The 17,413-nt window shown below is 38.0% G+C and overlaps 1 protein-coding gene and 1 long non-coding RNA gene across 3 annotated transcripts in view; one reads left to right on the top strand and one right to left on the bottom strand.

Annotated features, from left to right (window-relative positions):
• The window catches only part of crip2 (cysteine-rich protein 2), a 22,292-nt gene extending 6,423 nt beyond the window's left edge, over positions 1-15,869 (top strand). The window contains exons 2-8 of one of the 2 annotated variants that reach the window (XM_024282829.2): positions 5,846-5,940; positions 11,523-11,580; positions 11,899-12,030; positions 12,557-12,625; positions 12,715-12,809; positions 14,618-14,675; positions 14,859-15,869. In XM_024282829.2, coding sequence (XP_024138597.1) covers positions 5,846-5,940; positions 11,523-11,580; positions 11,899-12,030; positions 12,557-12,625; positions 12,715-12,809; positions 14,618-14,675; positions 14,859-14,926 — 575 coding nt within the window. In that variant the 3' untranslated portion in view covers positions 14,927-15,869. Of the gene's footprint in view, positions 1-5,845; positions 5,941-11,522; positions 11,581-11,898; positions 12,031-12,553; positions 12,626-12,714; positions 12,810-14,617; positions 14,676-14,858 lie in introns of both variants that reach the window. The other variant, XM_024282756.2, reaches the window with a different exon arrangement.
• The window catches only part of LOC118598033, a 31,948-nt gene continuing 19,088 nt past the window's right edge, over positions 4,554-17,413 (bottom strand). The window contains exon 4 of the long non-coding RNA XR_004947080.1: positions 4,554-5,459. This is a non-coding gene — a long non-coding RNA (uncharacterized LOC118598033). The remainder of the gene's footprint in view (positions 5,460-17,413) is intronic.

The following is a 17,413-nucleotide window of genomic DNA, read 5'->3' on the forward strand; positions in this document are numbered from 1 at the left end:
GAGTTTTGGTTGTTTAAAGATTTTGCTGTTATTTTGCTATCGCCAGCAACGGCTCAGATAAAGCAAGTCCACAAAGAGTGACTAAACAAATGAAGATGTTGAAGCCTCCATGACATTTAAGCACAGAGATTAAATGGGTGGTTCAACCATTTACTGTATATAGAGAATTGGAGTGAGTGACTCCTCCCCCTTTGCGTTACAAACAGGAAGTACCTGCTGGCTCCAAGAAGCCACAATCTCATAGACTTCTATTGAGAAATAAACATCTATTACTCATTTGTGATACCTTTTTCTTAACACGTTTTTGCTAATCCTAATGTTTTATAAACAGACCAATCAGAGACGCCTCAGTAAAAGTATATGGTGCCCATTAGCCCTCACCACAAATGATTCCCCCAAGCTAGCTTTCAATGTTAGGGGTGTGAACTTCCTACAAGCTTACTCCTGATTTGCGACAATAGTTGCCAAGGAAACTTTGACTCAGACTGACTTGGACCAATCAGTGTCGTCTAGTTCCAACATGGCGACTGAATTGGCTTCATTTTATTGGAGCCAAAAGTAATGTATTTTCTATGGGTGACATCATACTTGCTCAGTCCAGTTGACTATGTACAGTCAATATGTTCAATCCAAAGAACTTTTTTGGTTGGTGTAACGTCTCGAGTGTGCCATTTGTACTCCTCTGACATTAATAATACCCCACAGAAGTTCTTGAATGGACTATTCTACAGTTCGAAACTCCCATTAAAGTGGCTTCCTGGGGTGAGGCTGAATTCCTCAGTGCTGAAAGACCATTGTCTTTAAGTTACCCGTGAGGTCACAAGTCTTGAGGGTGTTTGTGAATCGTGAGAGGATGCAAAAGAGGAAACGCTTGTTTTTTTCCTTTGCATCCTCTTTGTTTCTCACAAGACACAAGACAGGCGTTTTTCCTAAAGGAACAGACTTTCCACGGGTTCTGCAAGTCAGGTGTGTGTTTTTGTGGGACATGCTGACTGCCGCGACACCCTCATGCACTCATCTGTTACTGATGGAGAAGAAAATGAGTGTGTGTTTTTTGGATGAGGTTTTTTCACAGAAAGAGCGAACAGATGGGACCAGGTTACCAGAAGGTGCAACAGAGCAGGAATTAGCCAGCCGAGATATTTACCATGACATCGGTTACATTACAAACGCTATGGGATAGTAATTGGATCTCCGTTTGACAGAGTAGGGTTTATCCAGTGGAAAACAATTCAAAACAGTAAATGTGTCATTCTTATATCAAAAAGATATCTTTATTTTGTATATTTATGATCTCTTTTATGGAAACTGATCCTGTTCCTAAATGGACTTTACCTTAAATGTGCGGAAAATAAAATATATGTCAGAAAAAGTAGCTTTTGGGGCCAAAAACCCCCCAAAATACAAACTAATTTAAGAATCTGAACTTCAATGACTCTAGATGTAGAAAAAAAATGATTTCTGACATTCTTTTTAACCTCAGTGAAGATTTGGCTTGAATTTAGTCATACTTTGTGTGCAAAAGAAATTGCTTTACAAGGGACAGGCTGTCACCAGTCTAAGAAAATTAGCAAACTTTAAATTTTAGGGTGTACTGATGCTGATCCTGTAAATAAAAAGAAAAGTCTTACAATACAGGTTATGGTTTTTTTTAAGTGAAAGTGAGAAAATCTGAATATCCCTGAACATTTGTGTTTTAAGTCTATTGACTAAAATACTTTTACTCCAGGAGCTATACTCGAAAAGTCTTTTATCTGTGGTTTTGAAAAAAAGAGTTTATTATCTGTATTTATGGCACTTTCTGAGTTATATAACTGTGCTCGAGTTTCTGTCGTTAAAGAAATTAGTTTTTTTCTTGGTTCCTGAAGCTGATCTTTCTTTGAAAAGCTTTCTAACAGAACATAAATGCAGGAAACTCAAGTCCAAGAAAGGAGACAGCCAAACAGAGGTCAACACCACAGCCGTATGATACCTGCGATGCTGTAAGCTGCTTAACTTCATCTGTAACGTCCTGATCTGAGCTCATTGTTCTCTCAGATTGAATTGGAAGTGTGGTTCGAGTCATTGAGACAGATTTAAGCATCTAAATGTATTTTTCTGTGTGAAAATAAGCACTTTAACCAAGATAGACAGATCATAGGGAGGGTGGAAGTTGAAATGTTGCTTTTCCTGTAAATTAGATCAATAAAGTTAAGGTTTTTAGAGGTTTCCCAAAAAACAAAAGCTTTAAAAATATAATTTTTTAAAGAAAACTGTAATGAAATCACTTGTTTTTAAACTGTAGGAGGAATTAATACATTTGATAAATTTAAGGTTGAATTTCTGAGGCTTTAAGGAAAGAAAACTTAGTTTAGACAGATCATAAAATGGCTCTTGATAGTAAAAAGACAAATGAGGGGTCTATTTCGCTCAAAAGAGTATCTTGTTGGCTTAATAGTTGACTGACTAGTTTGAGTGGAGCTGCAGGTGGATTAAGATCCTTACAGAATGAAGAATTTATTTCCATCATAGATAAATAGACTGAACATGAACGTAAGCGCAGAACTGCAAGAAAAAAGAACTAAGCAGAGGCTTTGAAATCTCATGTTTGCTCTCATATCGCTCAATAATTCGATCAGGGTGCAACGAGTGGAAATGTAATGCGTTTGACAAATGGGGGCTGGGATGAGCTTTACTCTATTACAGCCAGCAAATAGTAAAACAGTAGAAAAAAAGACCAAATCTGACATAAATAGTGTTGCCAAACTATGTGTAAACTAAGTGTAAAACTAAAAACTTAAAATCTGTACATTAATTTTTGTAGTTAAGACATAAGAATAACCTACAAATCTAAATGCAAAGAAACATTTCTTTGCAGATGACACTTAAATATTTTTCTGCAATCAGTTTTACAGAATGTCATTTGCTCAGTTGGACGTTTTCCATGCTGCGAACATTGGCTGTATTTGAAAACTGGATTGAGTCAGTGTGACATCACCCCAAAGAAAAGGACTAATTTTCTGCTCCGATGAAATAGAGTGAATTCAGTTGCCATTTTTTGGCGGTACAGAGCTATGTTGGAGCCAGGTGATGTTGGTAAACTGTGATTGGTCCAAGTCAACGTTTCAGTGGTAACCCCTGTATAACTTTGAATGATGGATGTGAGACCACCTACTTCTACTGAGATGTCTGATTGGCCAGATTATAACTTGAATAACTTGCACTGTGAAAAAAAACACCAAGAAATAAATTAGGAAATTAGTGGAAGCAGAGCAAGAAGTCTACGGCTATGTCCAAATTCCCTTCTTCTCACATACAGCGCACTATATAGTATGTTCACCATTTTGTAGTGCTGTCCAGGTCTACAATTCCAAAATCTTGTGCACTAGAAATTTCCAAGAGGTCTTTACAAAAAAAACTAGCGTGCATCAATGCTCACTACATTAGCGAATATAGACCACAAGTGCATTGCAGTTGAGAAATTTTTTGCGAAAAAAATGTTTAAATGCAATTTTTAAATAAACCCTCCACATTTTCATCATCAGAACAAAATTGAGTCATGAAGAGACGTGAAATGTTCGTATTGATAAAATTTTCACTTTGTGAAATTGGTGACGTCATATCTTGCGTTCAGAAAAGCGAAAGAAAAGAAGTGAGCATAGTGTCCGAATTGCCTTTAAAATCCAGGGCACTAGATAGTCCTGCACTATAGAATTTTTTAGTATTCAGGGATTAAGATGGGAATTTGGTCTTCTCCTATGGGATTTTGGCTTTTTGGAGCCAGGGAGTGCTTCCTATTTGGAGTGCTCAGTCCAGTTCTCAAATACAGTCAATGGATGCACACACGTTTTCACTCCACATGACATATTTTGCATTTATTTTTGTAGGGAATTTGGTGAAATTGGTTTTATAGAAATATATGCAGTAATTTTATTGTGTGAGGAATGTGATGTTCGAGGACCTCCTTTGTGTTGCTTTGCAGCTGAGAGCAGACAGATGGACTAACAGGATTTGACTCACTGATGTTGACAAAGTAAATGTGATTTTGAAACCTTCCTGCAAATAAAAGCTGGCTTGTTTAGACGAGCGTCTGTCATGTAACGAGGTAGAGGAGGTCGTGGTGGCCTCTCGTTTACATCATTTCTGCCCACGTTTACTATTCTGAGATCTCAGGCTGTTTATTATTGTTTTGAGCTGTTGATGTGGCTCACCGTGTAGAGACAGAGAATACTGTTTCCTTTCAGTGGATGTGAAGATTACAATAATCTCCTACAACACATTATTTTGATGGACAGCCCCCCTTCCTTTAATAAAGACCTCTGTGCTTTGTACGCTGGGCTGCTGACGTGGGTTTCCATTCATGTGCCTGCTTTTTAACTGTCTGGAGGTGTGTTGGCGCCCGTGAATCAGTCAGTGACGCTAACTCAACATGCGCTTGTGCTCAGTTTATGCAGTCTATCTTAGAGATTGCGAAGGTGCTGGGGGTCAAGAGGATCCTCAGATTTTGGAGGGAATAAATCACACTCACAACTGACGACCACACTGTTTGAAAATTGGGAAAACACTGGATTTTCTGTAAGATTTGTGCTTTTATTCAGAATAAAAACAGTTTTTATGCAAAAAATATGTATATATATTTACTGTTTAATTATTTTTAAGTTTAGTAGGCCTTGAAAATTGCAGTAAACTCTTGAAAGGTCTGTTTTTTAGCCGAAGTTTTTGGGTAAATTTACTTTTTTCATTTTTTTTCTAAAGATGTTGTCTTTTAATCTCTCCTTAGATCACTTTCTCCCTCTGATCTGATCTCCAGGGCTTTCTCCTGTTTTGTTGTAATCGATGCAAAGATCAGTCAGTGAACCGGAGATCAAATAGAGAGCTCAGCAGGAAGCAGTTTTCTCCCCCCCAAATAACAACCCTTGATTCTTATAATTATTGTCATTCAAATTGGATCAAATCCTGTTTAACCTCATTAACCCAAGAAGGACACTAATTTTGATTAAATTTGAAAAAAATATGAAGAAAGAGTCAGAAAGGTCACGGAGGAGACGCCGTTTATACAAAGCAGAAGATTGTTGATAAAGATTGATGTGGAATTTAACAAACTGAACTGCTAACTTTATTTCTGGAAATCAGTTTTTGCTCCATAAGAAAATGTAATTTGCACTTTTTGGGATTTGCCGGGTTTCCGTCGAAAACAAAGGAAGTTTGTTTAGAAAAATCAATGGCAGTTTGTTCTGAAGACTCCTTACATTCGACTTGGAGCATTATTTGGCATCCTCTCCTGTTTTCCGGCATTATTTAAATGTTTGTGTTTGTTTGACATGTAGGAAAGCGGCTGTAGTATCCGGCTATTTTTGCCTTTCCTTGATAGGAGAAGGTGTTTCCTCCGCTGCCCCCACGACTCCTCGGGGCCCATTGTGCCATGATTTATTATTGGAAAGGGCATAATCAGGCTGTCTGGAGGGGGTGGTCACTTCGTCCTGTAAAGAGAGAGGGGGGTGTTACGGTTGAATTGGTCAACAGAGTGATACTGTAAACTGGGGGAGGGGTGTGTATTATACAAAGGATCTAGGTTAGATGTGGACCCCCCCTCCCATTCCAGCTGGACCGGAGCTAATGCTTCTGAGTGTGACGTCACCACGTGTGCCACACAGGCATTCCCACTGGCCCCGCCCCCTAAAGAAAACAATCACCCAGCTGGGATGATGGCAGGACGTCCATGGAGGTCTGGGACAGTGAAGCTCAGTCATCCCTGGGGGGGTGTGCAGAGTGAAGTGGTGACGGGCGACGCCCCTCGCTGATGGAAAACGGTGTAAATGCTGCTGTGTGTTTGCATTCATGCCTGCTCTTTGTGTCTTCTGTGCAGCTGAAAAGGTGTCATCGCTGGGGAAGGACTGGCACAAACTGTGTCTGAAATGCGACCGCTGCAACAAGCTCCTGAACGCTGGAGGCCACGCTGAGGTCAGTAAGACCTGATGGAACAGACAGGGTCTTTAATAACCCCGAAAGAATTTCTATGATTCGGGTTAGTTTCTTCTCTCTGAAGTTAGGCTAAAACTATACTGAGTACGGAGTAAAATTTCTGCCAAAAGCCCCCACGGACACGTGGAAGTGTATTCTTGCTTTCATAAAACTAATCCTGTGCTCATGAACGACTAATCTACCTGCTTGTGGAATCATTCCTGCGTGAGTGTAACCACTCCTGCAAGTTCATGTAAAACTCTACATAAAAAAACGGAAATCTCAACCTGGTTGTGATTGGCCACTTTGCTGTTGTCCCCGCCCTATTACCTTTGGTGGGGCAATATTGATGCCATAACTCATCCGTGTCTCATTTGCTCTTTTTTTAGTAAATTTAAAAATAAAAAAAGTAAATTTAAAGTAAATTTTTGAGTTAGGATGCTATCCACACGTCACTACCAAATCCAAAGCTGATTGGTCATGTTCAGCTGTTTGACGTTCAAGCAGTTTTAAAGTTCAACTGGGTAACCAAACAGGACAGTTGGAGGCTGACTCCACTCTCAGCCCAGATTTGAAAAATACTAAAAAACAAAATTTAAAAAAAGGGGACGGAACTAGGAGGGGGTGGGCTGAGCGGAGGAGGTGTGGTCTGGACCTGTGATTGACAGTGACAGTAAGTTTAGCTTGAGGTAACTAAAGGATCTTTTTATTATTGTCTCAATGAAAATACAATTTTAAAAAATCATAAAGTTCAGGAGGCCCAAGCAGGCTGCCCCCCCAACCCCACAGCTGCTCTTTGTCTGTTGGTCAGACAGTTTTCCAAGGGCCGGTTTAGCGACCAAGCAACTTCTGCTGTTCTCGGCGTTGCGGGACAACCTCCCCTGCTCTTAGCGTCGGCATCAGAGAGTGAGCTCCACCGTTTTCAGCTCTCGGCGTTGGCTCCACCACTCTCAGCTCAAACGGTCGCGTGGTGAGCTTCAACTCTTGAGCGTGTCATGTGTTCAAAGATTAGCGGGGCTTTTATACTGGAGCTCGGCAGGATGATGTGAAACTTCTTTAACTTAAACCAGTTGACCAATCACATAATTCAACTGTAATACCTCGGTTCAACCTGTAGGGGGCAGCACACAGATGGTTTTAAACCATATTTTCAGGAATTAAACAACTTTGTTCTAAATTGTAAAAAACGTGGCAAGGACCAACAGACAGCACTTTTAAAGCCCCATTTATAGAGGTCCACAGCCAAAAAAAGTTCATTTAGGGTTTGGTTACCCTTTAAAATCTTGCAAACACCTTTCATTGAAAGTGGCCTCTTGAACGCATCTATGAATGTAACTTAAGGCTTAAGCAGGCAGTGTCTTATCATTCAGCTCACATTTTAATTATAAATAAATGGAAAAAAAAATGTTTTGTTAATTATGACATGCACATAAGTTTGTTTCACTCAAAATTTCTTCTAATACCAAATTACTTATTTAAAATAAGTTTTCATAAAACAAATGTTTTTCTTGCAATAAATCCAAAAGCAAACGACTTTTCTAACATAAAAATGCAACAAATGACATTAAAAGAAATTGATCCATGGATTTTTTTTAAATTGCATGTTGGACAAAAAATTAATTATTGTTTCAACCAAGAAATAAAGTCAATAACTTACATTTATGTTTTGAAACAACTTGTATTTTATTCCAATCAGATTCAGTTTGGAGCAAAAACCTGAAAGTTAGAATAATTGACTTTTAAAATATATATTTTGCTCTTTATTGTCTTATTAAAATAAAAAATATAACGGGAAAGACATCCGGAACACCTTTTGACTGGATTTAGGAATAAAAAAATAATTGATTTGATACAGCTGGAGCTATGGTAGCTGTTACAAAGAAAATGATTACAATTACACCAAAGTGACCTGTTTTTTTATATATATATAATATAAAGATTTCCACAAAATACCTTTAAATAGTCCTTATTGTTATGAATTGTGGTTTAAATCGAAATGTGTAATTATGTTGAAAGGTAAATACAAAACTTAATTTGGGATTTAACACAATTTTTTTTTAAATAAACTTTGGGTTTCTTTATGTCTATTAAATGCTTAATGGCCAAAGGTTTTTTTGTCTTGCTGTCAACTTTTTCTGCACATTTGTTTTCTGCTTTTGTTTGCTCTGAAAAAGCAACACAAGCTCAAAGGTTTATTGACTTTTACTTTGAAAGGCAACCCTCAGAACGTCAGAACTCATTCCATAAATGCTTGTTAGCTTCCAGTGAAATTCTTTTGCTTTAACAGTTTTTTTTTAAACATCAAAACGACTTCAGTGCAGGATGCACATCCTGTTTTTCCCGCCTTCCTTTGTGCGCCTGGTTGCGTCTGTGGAGTGCATTGCGCCCTCGCAGGAGTTTTTAACCCCAACAGCTCAGCAGCGAGAGCTGCCCTTGCAGCGGAGCAGCAGCATCGTGGCTCAGCATGGATTCCCCTGACCGTGCACTGCTCACTCTTTGATTCTGCCTTTCATGGCAATAACACCCCCCACATCTCTGATGCTAAAATATCTTATTTTGGTCAGAGGATATGATCTCAGCCTCTTTCCCTCGCAGAGCCCAAAGGATGCTGGTCCGCCGATTAATCTCTGCATGATTACAGTAATGTAGTCACACAGCCTCTCTGCTCTCTTATAACCCCCCCTCATCTCTCTGTGGACTCCATCCAAACCCGGCCTCGGGCTTCAGCGCCATGTCAGTTGGAAACAAAGCCCAGCACTTGACTATCGTCATGGAAACGAGCTGAAGCTGCCAGACGATTGTTTTAAAAAGAGGAGTGGACGAAATGATCTGAGGTGTACGTGGATTGTCCTGTATCCAGACTTTATGAACCTCAACATGGTTCTGGCTGAAGTAGTTTGGGAGGTAAAGGAGCACAGCAGGCTGTGGATAAGCCTCCATTACGAGACGACCATCAAATGGCGTCAAAGATCCTTGCTAAAGCAAATCTATAACCCCTGATCGTCGCATTTGCAGCTAACAAAAGGAGGTTAACAGTATTTACTTTATTGTTATTTTTATTGTTTGCATCTGTTTGCGATGGATTTATCATATTAAAAAGTGATCCTATTAGGAGAATTGACTTAAGCCATTACAGGACATGTTGTGTGTTGCGTAACTTCTCCTGCGTCATGAACTGAAATGCTTCAGGAGTCGAGGCGCTGGCGTGCATGTGCACGGTTACAGGCCTTTTAAAGGGAACACAAGGTTACACACACTGTTAAAATAATTGTATTTACACTCATTCTTTTGCTTTCACGATTAACAGAACTTTTGCAAAATACACCAGATTGTAAAGCTATTGCAACATTATAGAAAACATTCTGTTAGTATAACATTTATTTTCATCCTTAATTGTTTAGATTTTTCCCCCTTTGTGTGAGATTCTCAAAGTCAGTCCATGCGTGTAAAGGTTCCATTGTCCCTAAATTATTTTCACATTTTTTCCTGTTAACCCCAAAGAAGTGGCACAAATAAGTCATTTAAGTGTAATTGGATAATCACCTTTTTCAGCTAAAAGATGTTAACCACTTTGGTACTTTTACTTTGAAAGGTTCTCACCTGTTTTCTTGGTTACATTTGATCTTTTAGGTCGAGTAAGGCCAAACATTACATTTTCAGACATCTTTCTACTCATGTTTGCTTTTATTTTGTGCATCCAGTTTTTTTTATTTGTTTTTTTTAAATGTCCCACAGCAGTCCTGGACTGCAGGGAACAGATAGTTTAGATTTCATCTTTCTCACTGCACCTTTGAGCAAAAATATCTGCTCAAAATTTCAAAAACTCACCATAATCTGAGCGCTCTTATTACCTTGTAAGAAAATAATATAGTTAATGACCCCTTGGTAGATATTTTGTGGTAAAGTTTGAAATTTGGTGATTTTTAAATTTTTCGCACAATTCGGAAAAATAACTTTTGTTCAAGCGAACTTCACGAAATTTCACACACAGTGCCAGGTTAAGTCTACAATCACAACGGAAGTTTTGTTGACCTTTGAACTCAGGAAGAGTACTTTTAGTACTCTTTTAGTACTTTTAATTAAAACTTGGAGCCAACTCTAAAAAAGTACTCTCTATATCCGCCATGAAAGACAAAAGTTTGTAAAATGGAGTCCATGTATAGTCCTCAAGGCAGGTCACGTGTAGCTTCGCCAATCTTTCTCAAGACAGAAGAGCCCCCCCATGGCCTTTAATACCTTAAATCGTTCTTCACAACTTTATATCTTGAGTGGTCAGTGTCCATGTTTCTGCTCCTGCCAGAAAGGTAATTTATGACTTTGATTTTCAGTGGAAAAGTACTGATTAGGTCATGAAACTTCCCCTGACTGGTTTCAACTGGTCTGGAGCTCCATGTCGGTAAATATAACGATGCCTTCATCAATGTGTTAATAACAAGGTATAAAACTGTAACATAATATAAAAGTATTAAGAAAAAACCTTCATGTAAAATACAAGTATAAAAGCCTTCATTTTGTATAAAAACCCTTCAGTTTGCGTAACAAGCTATATAAAATTTAATACATGAATTCTTGGCTCACACTGAATGAAATGACGTATAACATAAACTTATATATATATAAGTATACTCCATGAAGTAGCTGCTCATCCAGTTAGGGCGGGTAAGGGTGGAGATGGGTAGTGCCTGCGGTCCATACAACGCCGCTCACGTCAGTAACTTCTATTTCAAACTCTTTCCTCGTTTTACCCAAAATGTGCGACGCCAGTTTCTGGTTTTCTCCAAAAAAAAGGCGGAGTCAATATTCTAAATCTGGTTCCGCCCCTAAAAACGTAAACCTGAAGTTCGTGAATTTTGTTAGACTTTGGAAAATCTGATCCTAAACGGGAAACGAGTTAAAAATTCACAGTTGAAGCAGATCCGTTTTCGTTTCCACATAAACTGTGATCCAGCAGAACTGTCTGGGCTGGTTGAGGACTTTAGGGGAAACGGAGATGAAGGTGTGGGAGGCTTCTGGGAAAAGAGTGGGATGTTGTGAGGTGATCTCAGCCTTGATGCTGTGGAACTGAGATCTGAGAAAGTCATCAGTGGAAAAACCTTCACGGATCCCGTAACAGGAAGTGTGAAGGGAGCGTCTGGCTGATCCCGTCACAGTTAATGCATTTTTAAAGGTAAAAACAATCCTCTTCTTTTATTTTCTCTCTCACTCAGCGGGAAAAGAAACTCAAGTGGTCGTAACGCCGAGGATTGTGGGTCACGTTTGATGCTAGGGTTTTTGTGCAGGCCTGGTGCCTTTCAGGAGAACTTTCTGGAGTTATCTGAAGCGGCGGGTTACTTGGCTGCCAGCCCTGATCCTCGGCTGATCACACGCTCTCACAGTCTTTCCCAGCATGCATCAGGATCACAGAATATTTCCCTTAGTAGCAGAGACTCCAAACCTCTAACCCAAGTTACCATTTTGATGAAAGTAAAATAAAAATGAGAGAATGAACTCTCAGCAAACAACAACTTGTTGCACCTCTGCATCACACATGTGTCCCTTCTTGATGCTTTTTGTGTTGATTTCAAGTGTTTTGTGTCCTGCAGCACGATGGACGGCCATACTGCCACAAGCCATGCTACGCTGCCCTCTTTGGGCCAAAAGGTGAATTGCATGTGATCTAAAGTTTCTGCATTCTTTCATATTAAAAGTCAGTTTTCTTTCTAATATTACAGATAAACTGATAATTTCACTTTGTAAAAGTTTGTGTATTTTTTTATTCCTAAAAACAAATAAAATCTATGACAAAATTGCATTTTATCAAAGAACTTTTCACTTAAACCGATTTTTAAAAATAAACAATGTACAATTTTTACAAGTTAATAACACATTACTATACTAAAAGATTTTTTAAACAAATTAAACCAACCATTTATATGTTTTACAAAACCTTTTATTTATTTACATGTCTCCCTGTTTCAGGTGTGAACATCGGCGGAGCCGGTTCGTATGTATACGACGCTCCAGCCAACAACAATGCGGCTCCCACTGCTGTGGATTCAGCTGCAAAAGCGGAGGAAAAGCGCAACTTCGCACCAAAGGTGGCTCCAAAAGGTTGGAAACCAAATGACATAAAAAAGAAAACTTTAGTTTTTGCACAAATTACTTTAATTTGTTTAACTAAAACTTAAATATCTAGTGTTGCGATTTAAAGCAGCTGAAACCCTGAAGTCTTCTGAGGTTTCAGTAGCAATAAGTTTATATTCTGTCTGCAACTTAGTAAGAAAATGTTCATTTTGTATGCAAATATATGAATTAGAAAATAAAATGTTGTTCTACATTGAGATTTGCACAAGTGGACAATTGGTGACTTACAGATTGACTACATTTTTTTTTTGCTTTCATACCAGCTCCTTTACCAGTAAACTCCATGGAAAAGTCCTTTAGGAATGAATGAGAGAAGTGTTGGAAATAAATGCAACAAGCTTTCCATGAAATGTGTAAATAACTGACAGATGTTTGGCTCGTTTTCTTTCCACATTAATTTTCATTTTATACCTAAGCAGGAAACCCTTCAGTCCTCCATCCGCCTGGTTTCTTTCTGCAGCTGTTGTGTAAAATGTGTGTTGTATTGCAGCAGCTGGCAGCATCACCACTTTCTCCGGAGAGGCTAACCTGTGTCCCAGATGCAACAAAAAGGTGTACTTTGGTAAGCTTTTCCGCTCTGCCGTTAAGGAAAAGGTCGGGGCGCGGGAGCTTGAGAGGCGGTTGTTAACGTGCGCACGTCTGATCCCACAGCTGAGAAGGTGACATCGCTGGGAAAAGACTGGCACCGACCGTGTCTGCGCTGTGAGAGGTGCAGCAAGACTCTGTCTGCTGGCAGCCATGCAGAGGTGAGAACAGACCACGCCCCCAAAAGCTTTTTAACTGTAGCTTTAGCTCCTGTGATGGTGTCCTTTGAATTACCTTAGCTCTTTGACCATCTATGCAATAAAATGGGCAAATGGATGAAAAGCTCCAATAATTCGAAGAGTCTGTTATTTTACTGTCGGCAGAGACAACTTTTATTTTGAAGGGCATTTCACTAGAGCTGCATTTCTGATGAAAATAAAGTTTTTAACATACTCTTGTGGCATTTCTCTCACAATTTAAGAAATATCTTAAAATTACATTTCTGAGTAATTCTTTTTTCAAATTGTTTTGAATCAAGAGCAGACAAAAAACGCTTTTTTTTTCTTATTTAAAGGATTGTATTTGAGAAGTAGAAAATATGCTGGGAGGGTCACAAGCAGCTGTAGCTCCAACACTGCTCGCCATTTTTATTTAAGTGGTAAGGTTAGGTTGGGGTGTGAGGGGCTATAAGCTAGCAGGAGCATGTGTAAACAGAGAACTCTGATAAGAAACATTTCTTATGAAGTCCTGCTGCTCTGCAGAAACTATGTCCTAGGAAACAACTGTTTTTTTTTTTTTTAATTTTGGCTCAAAGCAGCATAATCATAATCAAATGATCACCAGGAACACTTTTAAATTAGATCAAAAGATGATCAGATTGAGTATTTAAGGGCTATTTTGGATTTTCAATATGCATCTTTTTTAGCTTTTATCCAATCCCACCAGTTAGATTAGCAGCATTGTTAATCAGGCTCCAATCTCGCCTTTAAACTTGTTTTAATTTGTAGCTTTATTAAATATTGAGGCTTAAAAACGGTCAGAAAATGAAAACATTCCTTCATGATTCACAAAAAGATGAGTTAGTGTGAATATAAATCTTTTAGCCAAAAGGGAAGCTTCCAGATTAGCTTTAGATGTAAAGCAAGCCACAAAACAAGTAAAATATGTCTTTTTAAGATTTCTTAAAATAAATTGTGATGTTCTGCTCTTTCAAGACTAAATTTAATCTTAAAATTAACTTTAGGTATATTTGTTCTGTTCAGTAAAAATATTGTCTTAAAAGTAAGCATTGTAGTAAGTATTGCTAAAAAAAAAAAAAGTTTAAAAATATCTTTAGATGCTGATACTTTTGACTCCAAAAATATTCAATTTTAAGTGCTACAACAATCTAACTATTCTTCTTTCTAGACCAAATGAGACAAATTAGTAGTAAAAAAAAATCTAGTTTAGAGATTTTTATTAAAATAAGACATTTTCAGGATAAATGACTTAAAATGATATTTGAGATTTATTGACTTAAATTGAGTATAATAGTGTAAATTTATTTCAGTTTAACATTAAGGGTAAAAAGATGTTTAAACCAGAAATTAGACATGAATATTTGGTGATGTTTTGGTTTTGTTTTAGTGTAGGAAAAAAAAGGAAAAGATGGAACCAACATATCTATTTAAATAGTGTTTATATTTTTACTGTTGTTTTTTTCTTTACAGAAATGTTCTATTTTTTGTTGTATTTAGCTCAATTTTGATCTTTTTACATTTTAATTTGCTCTATAAATAGCTGAAACATTTCCTTGAACTCTGTGGTGAAATGACAAAGTGGATGATCAAGGGTGCGATGGACAGCGCCACCTTTAGTTTAAATCTGTCACTACACATCAGAAAATGATCAGAAGCAGCAACAAAAACAGAGGTTCTGCTTGTTTCCTTTAATAATAAAACCCCTAAAACTTTTTTTTTATTACGGCTGCAGGTGTTTTTTCTGTTTGACTTTAGACGTGTTTTCAAGCTTTTGTTCTCTCTCCCTGCAGCACGACGGCCAGCCCTACTGCCACAAGCCCTGCTACGCCGTTCTCTTCGGGCCCAAAGGTAACCGCTAGGGGGTGCTGTCCACCCACAAGTTTTCAGCCACACTTGAATGTCCCACAAGTGTTTGTAAAGAGCAGATTCGTCGTGGCTTTGTACGCAGCAGGCAGGCGGGAAGCATCGGCTGACCTGTTTTTCTCCTCTGCCTGTCCCTGACTCCCGCTGCTGTCCCTGTGGTTTTTCCAGGCGTCAACACCGGTGGTGTGGGCAGCTACATCTATGACAAGGAGCCCAGTGCCGTGACCCAGCCCTGAACCTTTAGCCTCTCCCAGCCTCACCCTCGTCTTCTCGACACCCCTAAATCCGCAGTATTAGCTGTAGCTTTTTTCCCCCTTTTCACTCCTGAGACGGATCTTCTCCTTCACCCTGCCCTGGAGCTGAGCTAGCAGCGCGAGGAATGACATGAACACTGCCTGAAACATGTGCCACGTTAGCATTTTAGGTTTTTCCAAAACACAACAAAGCTGTGCAAACGCTTTGATCGTCACGACAAACGTAAAAAAAGGCTGTAAATGATTTTTGCTGTGCAGGTGGATGCATTAAGCTGCTGCATGCTCACATTTGTGCACAATGCCTGTCGATGTTGAATCCAGCTAACTGCATTCTCATAGGAAGTCCTAACTCATGTTGCATTTCTCTGCTGTTATTTTCTTCACATCTGGAGATGTTCATTCATTTTTTTTCTATAACTGTTTTATGTAACATTTAATAACCGTGGAGGTATTTCATCCCATATGAAGTTTGTTTTTAGAGGCAGTTTCAGGAATAAAAATGTATTTATTGATTTACAGGTCAGGTCTTAAGGAGAGTTTAAAAATGCCAGTTTCAGCTGTAAAGACTAAAATCTTTTTTTTTATTGATGATTTCATATAAGTAATCCTGCTATTTTTTTGTTTTTTTTTTCCAAGAGATGCTATTTGAAGTATTATATATTTTTGCCACTAGCAGCTACCGTAGTTGTAGAACTGAAGACAAGTCATTCTGTAAGAATGTGCATTTTGGTTGTCCTGTTGTTAGTTTTTTAGACTCTGCAGGGCTTGTTGTTTGTAGACTTGAACCGCTGCACTCCGGCCCCGCTGCTTCGTCTGTTTTCATTTTGTGAGTAAACGTTTCTGAGATCTGTGTCACTGCAGGAAGATGGATTCTGAAACCCTCGTCTTCATCGGCTGCAATAAACAAACACTTCATGTGGTGCCAGTTTGTCTCGTTTCTTCCGAGTTTGTGGTGTTTGCTATTCATGATTTTAAAGGTTTAAAAAAACATCCTTAAAACACCTTTGTTATAGTGATTAAGCTAAAAATATATATTTTAAATAAGCTCATTGACATTTGATGATTTTAGAAAAGCTTAAAAACCCTCTCAGATCATTTTTGATCCATTTTAAAAGGGTTCCCTGTGGTCTTTTAATAATTTAATTATGCTGCTTTAAACCAAAATAAAAAAGTTGTAATTTTCTAAGACATGGGTGTCAAACTCAATCACACAAGGGGCCAAAATCCAAAACAGACCTTTGGTCGCGGACCGAACAGGATAAATATTTATCGAACACTAAAACTATATTTTTTTAAACTTCAAAAATGTAACTTTTTAATTAAAAGTATTATCTAAATGTATAGCATAACCTGCAATAATGCTAGTGTGAATGCTGTAAGCTGAATTTGGCCACTGAAGATGCTGAAATTGATAGCTGCAAACACTGAAGTTGATGGCCAGCTACAATATTAGCTAAATGCCAAATTAGCCTAAAAACAAAAAAAAGTTAGTTTAGCCAAAACTGCTAGCATGTAGCTGAAAAAATAGCCAAACTACAAAATAGCCTAAAAAATGAAAAAAGCCTATTAGCCAAAACAGTTTGCGTTTAATTATTAGCTAAACTCCAAAACAGTGTAAAAAACGTAAAAAGAAAAACATAAATTAGTCAAAACAGCTAGCATGTAGCTGAAATATTAGCTAATCTCCAAAATAGCTTAAAAAAATCTTAGTAAATACCAAAATAGTCCAAAAAGCTAGCAGAATGCCCATTTTCGAAACTTTAAAACTGTAAATTTTTAACATAATTACGAATAACAAAAAGGCAGGAATTTTATTCCAGAATAAATCAACTTAAAGTTTAAATAACAATCAATATTTTGCTCTCCATAAATATATGCTTATATATTTTAATATATAGAAGTAAAAAATAAGATAACATTGGGTCATTAATAACAATAAAATAAATGATCTGGAGGGCCGTATAGAAATATCCCGGGCCTTGACTTTGACACGTGTTCTAGGATATAGTTACTGCAGAGCGACAGTAGTTCATAAAAAATCTGCTTTTGAGTTTTCCCTACTAGTTGCTGAGAGCTCTCTGTTTACACTGCCTCTAGGTTACAGCCTCTCACATCCTCAAGTTACACAATATTCAAACAGTATTTTTTTAAACGTCTTAAACATCATTAAACGTCCACTATGAAGAGAAAATACACTAACTCCGTTCATGCGTAATTTTGGATTTGTGCGCATATCCAATCTAAGTTCAATGCAGTTGTTAAGACAACTCTGATGACCCAGCACTTACACACAACTCTTGGGAAGAGTCTCACATCTGATATGTGAGTAAATGCAATTTTGTGTGCGTAACAAGCGATTTGTGCGTAGTTTTTAGAGCTTTGTGTGTATAGTTAGTTTCAAGCAGTTGCCATTTTAATTTGTGCAAGTGTAAATTGTTTTTTGGAATTTCGTAATTTTTGTACTTGTAC

The sequence above is a fragment of the Oryzias melastigma genome, linkage group LG22 (assembly GCF_002922805.2).
Source record: "Oryzias melastigma strain HK-1 linkage group LG22, ASM292280v2, whole genome shotgun sequence".
Taxonomy (NCBI): domain Eukaryota; kingdom Metazoa; phylum Chordata; class Actinopteri; order Beloniformes; family Adrianichthyidae; genus Oryzias; species Oryzias melastigma.